This window comes from Physeter macrocephalus, chromosome 17 (assembly GCF_002837175.3).
Source record: "Physeter macrocephalus isolate SW-GA chromosome 17, ASM283717v5, whole genome shotgun sequence".
NCBI classification, from domain to species: Eukaryota; Metazoa; Chordata; class Mammalia; order Artiodactyla; family Physeteridae; genus Physeter; species Physeter macrocephalus.
Window position 1 is genome coordinate 38,806,704 of NC_041230.1, and position 2,807 is coordinate 38,809,510.

At 48.3% G+C, this 2,807-nt stretch overlaps 1 protein-coding gene across 3 annotated transcripts in view; it reads left to right on the forward strand.

The window, feature by feature from the left end:
- TANGO6 (transport and golgi organization 6 homolog) overlaps positions 1–2,767 on the forward strand; it is a 180,590-nt gene extending 177,823 nt beyond the window's left edge. For all 3 annotated transcript variants that reach the window (XM_007110768.4, XM_055079350.1, XM_028477698.2), the window contains one exon: positions 2,017–2,767. In XM_007110768.4, coding sequence (XP_007110830.2) covers positions 2,017–2,193 — 177 coding nt within the window. In that variant the 3' untranslated portion in view covers positions 2,194–2,767. The remainder of the gene's footprint in view (positions 1–2,016) is intronic.
- Positions 2,768–2,807: the final 40 nt, after the last annotated feature.

The following is a 2,807-nucleotide window of genomic DNA, read 5'->3' on the forward strand; positions in this document are numbered from 1 at the left end:
GATCTTCAAAATATATCGGGTATGGGGGGAACCATGGTACATAACATTGTAGCACAGCGGTCCCCAACCTCCGGTAACGGTCCATGGCCTGTTAGGAACCGGGCCGCACAGCAGGAGGTGAGTGGCTGGCGAGCGAGTGAAGCTTCATCTGTATTTACAGCCACTCCCCATTGCTGGCATTACCGCCTGAGCTCCACCTCCTGTCACATCAGCGGTGGCATTAGATTCTCATAGGAGCGCAGACCCTACTGTGAACTGTGCATGTGAGGGACCTAGGTTGCACGCTCCTTATGAGAATCTAATGCCCAGTGATCTGAGGTGGAGCTAAGGAGGTGATGCTAGAGCTGGGGAGCGGCTGAAAATACAGATTATCATTAGCAGAGAGGTTTGACTTCACAGAGACCATAATAAATCAATTGCTTGCAGACTCATATCAAAACCCCATCAGTGGGCTTCCCTGGTGGTGCAGTGGTTTGAGAGTCTGCCTGCCGATGCAGGGGACACGGGTTCGAGCCCTGGTCCGGGAAGATCCCACATGCCACAGAGCAACTAGGCCCATGCGCCACAACTACTGAGCCTGAGCTCTAGAGCCCGTGAGCCACAACTACTGAGCCCACCTGACACAACTGCTGAAGCCCGAGTGCCTAGAGCCCGTGCTCCATAACAAGAGAAGCCACCGCAATGAAGAAGCCCACGCACCACAACGAAGAGTAGCCCCTGCTCGCTGCAACTAGAGAAAGCCCACGCGCAGCAACGAAGACCCAACGCAGCCAAAAATAAATAAATAAAGTAAATAAATTTTTTAAAAGAAAGGGGGGAAAAGGGAAAAAGGCACATGCATATATATATGCTTGTAAATACCTAGAATAGTTCTCAAAATTAAGAATGATATCCTCTGAGAAGGGGAAGTAGGAGTCTGGGGTAGAAGAGAGACTTATTTTTTTAATATGTACTTTTTTGTACTGTATTACCTTTTCAGTAAAACTAAACAAGAACACAAGCTCTGAATGTTTAAAAACTGGCTCTACCCCTTTTTTAGCAGAGTAACCTTGGGAGGTTACTTAACCCTCTAATCCTGTTTCTTCATCTGTAAAGTGGGGCTGATAACTTTCCTTTCTTTATGTGAGTGGCATAAAAATCAGATAATATATGGAAAATACCTAGTGCAGTACCTGACCCAAAAAATAGTAACCTTTGAGGCAGAGAGCCCTCGACCAGGAGTAACTTTGAAAGTGGCTGACAAGACATGGTGACCCCCTGTGACCTGGAGTCTTCAGTCCCTCGTCTGACTAAATGATCCCTAAGGCCCCTTACTCTGAGTTTCCCTGTTCTTCTGCTAGAAGAACCCATTTCTTAATAGAAGTTCTGGCTCCCAAACCAGGAGGACTTGGGACAAAATTAGAAGCTCCTGGGAGTAGGTGCTCTGGTACCCTCCCAATTCCATATCAGACCATCAGATCAGAGTATTGGATGTGAAAAATGGATGTGACTGTGTCTGTGGAGTCCTCTCTTGCTTCCCATTGCAGAGTTGGAGTTGAAAAAAAATTATAGTGACTGAGGGAACAACACGGACATGAAACTGGTGGAAAATTTTTAAAGTAGTGGCAAGGAAAAGCATGATTGCTGAAGAAATAGCCTCCTGCGTTTCATAAGATAGGTGCCTGTTCTGTGGGTGTCACAGAGGGCTTTGTGGGAGCTAGAGAGGAGAATGCTGGTAAACATGCTCCAGGAGCAGCCGTATCTGGGCAGTACTGCCTGCCTGTGGTCCTGAGGTCTGTGCCATGCCTTGGAACCGAAGGGAGGGGTCTGGGATCACTTGGGTCTGGGGCTAAAAGGGAGCAGCAGCCACCAAAGCTGCCCCACTCGATCTCCAACCTGAGAGGGCCATGTGTTATCTTCTTAAAGGAGCCTGTGGGTTTCCTCACAGAACTCCTCAGACAGGAGAAGGCAGTTAGGTCATTCTGAGAAATGTTGGCACAGTAGATAGATGGCCATGACTCTGTCTCTCTCATCCAGGTGCTGAGGGACGTCCTCAAGGATCTCTACCACCTGCTGAAGCATGTGGTACGTTTGGAGCCCGATGATGTTGCCAAGCTCCATGCCCAGCTGGCCCTGGAAGAGCTGGATGAGATAATGAGAAACTTCCTGTTCCCACCACAGAAGCTGGAGAAAAAGATCATGGTCCTGCCTTAGCCCAACCTCAAAGGACATGGAGGAGGCAGAGGGACCAAGCAGCCAGAGCAGTGCCCAAGCCCTCCAGCGGGTGGCCCCACTGCCCCTTTGGTGCTGGCAGTATGGCTGCCCCCGGAGGTGGCTTTATGGCTCTGGTCAAGTGTGTCTTCAGGCTGGCCTTCCTAAAGCATCTATTTAGCCATCCTGCATCCAGCCTGAAGTGTGTGCCGATAAAAAAAGATTACAGATCTGATTAATCTGCACATTTTCACTGTCCTGTAGCATTTAGAGAAGGATGTCTACCTGATGGCAGTATATTTTTAACACAACCGGTGGAATTTGATTAATTGACCATTCTCTTGTGACTTGAGTAGAAGGGGTTGGCCCACCCATATGTCACGTGTCTTGATATTCTTTCATGGTGAGATTGTCCCTCTTGTAATGAGGAGCAGCCACAGCTAGTCATCCTTGGGTGCTCAAGAGGCATTTCAGGGTACAGAGATGCAATTGTAGGTAGGGAGGGAAAGGAAATTGTTATCAAAACGTGCAAAACTGGAATAAAACTATCTTGGCTGGAAAGAATAACAGGTCTGAATCTGGTCTTCTGCTTTTGAGATGGAAAGCTATGGCGCTGA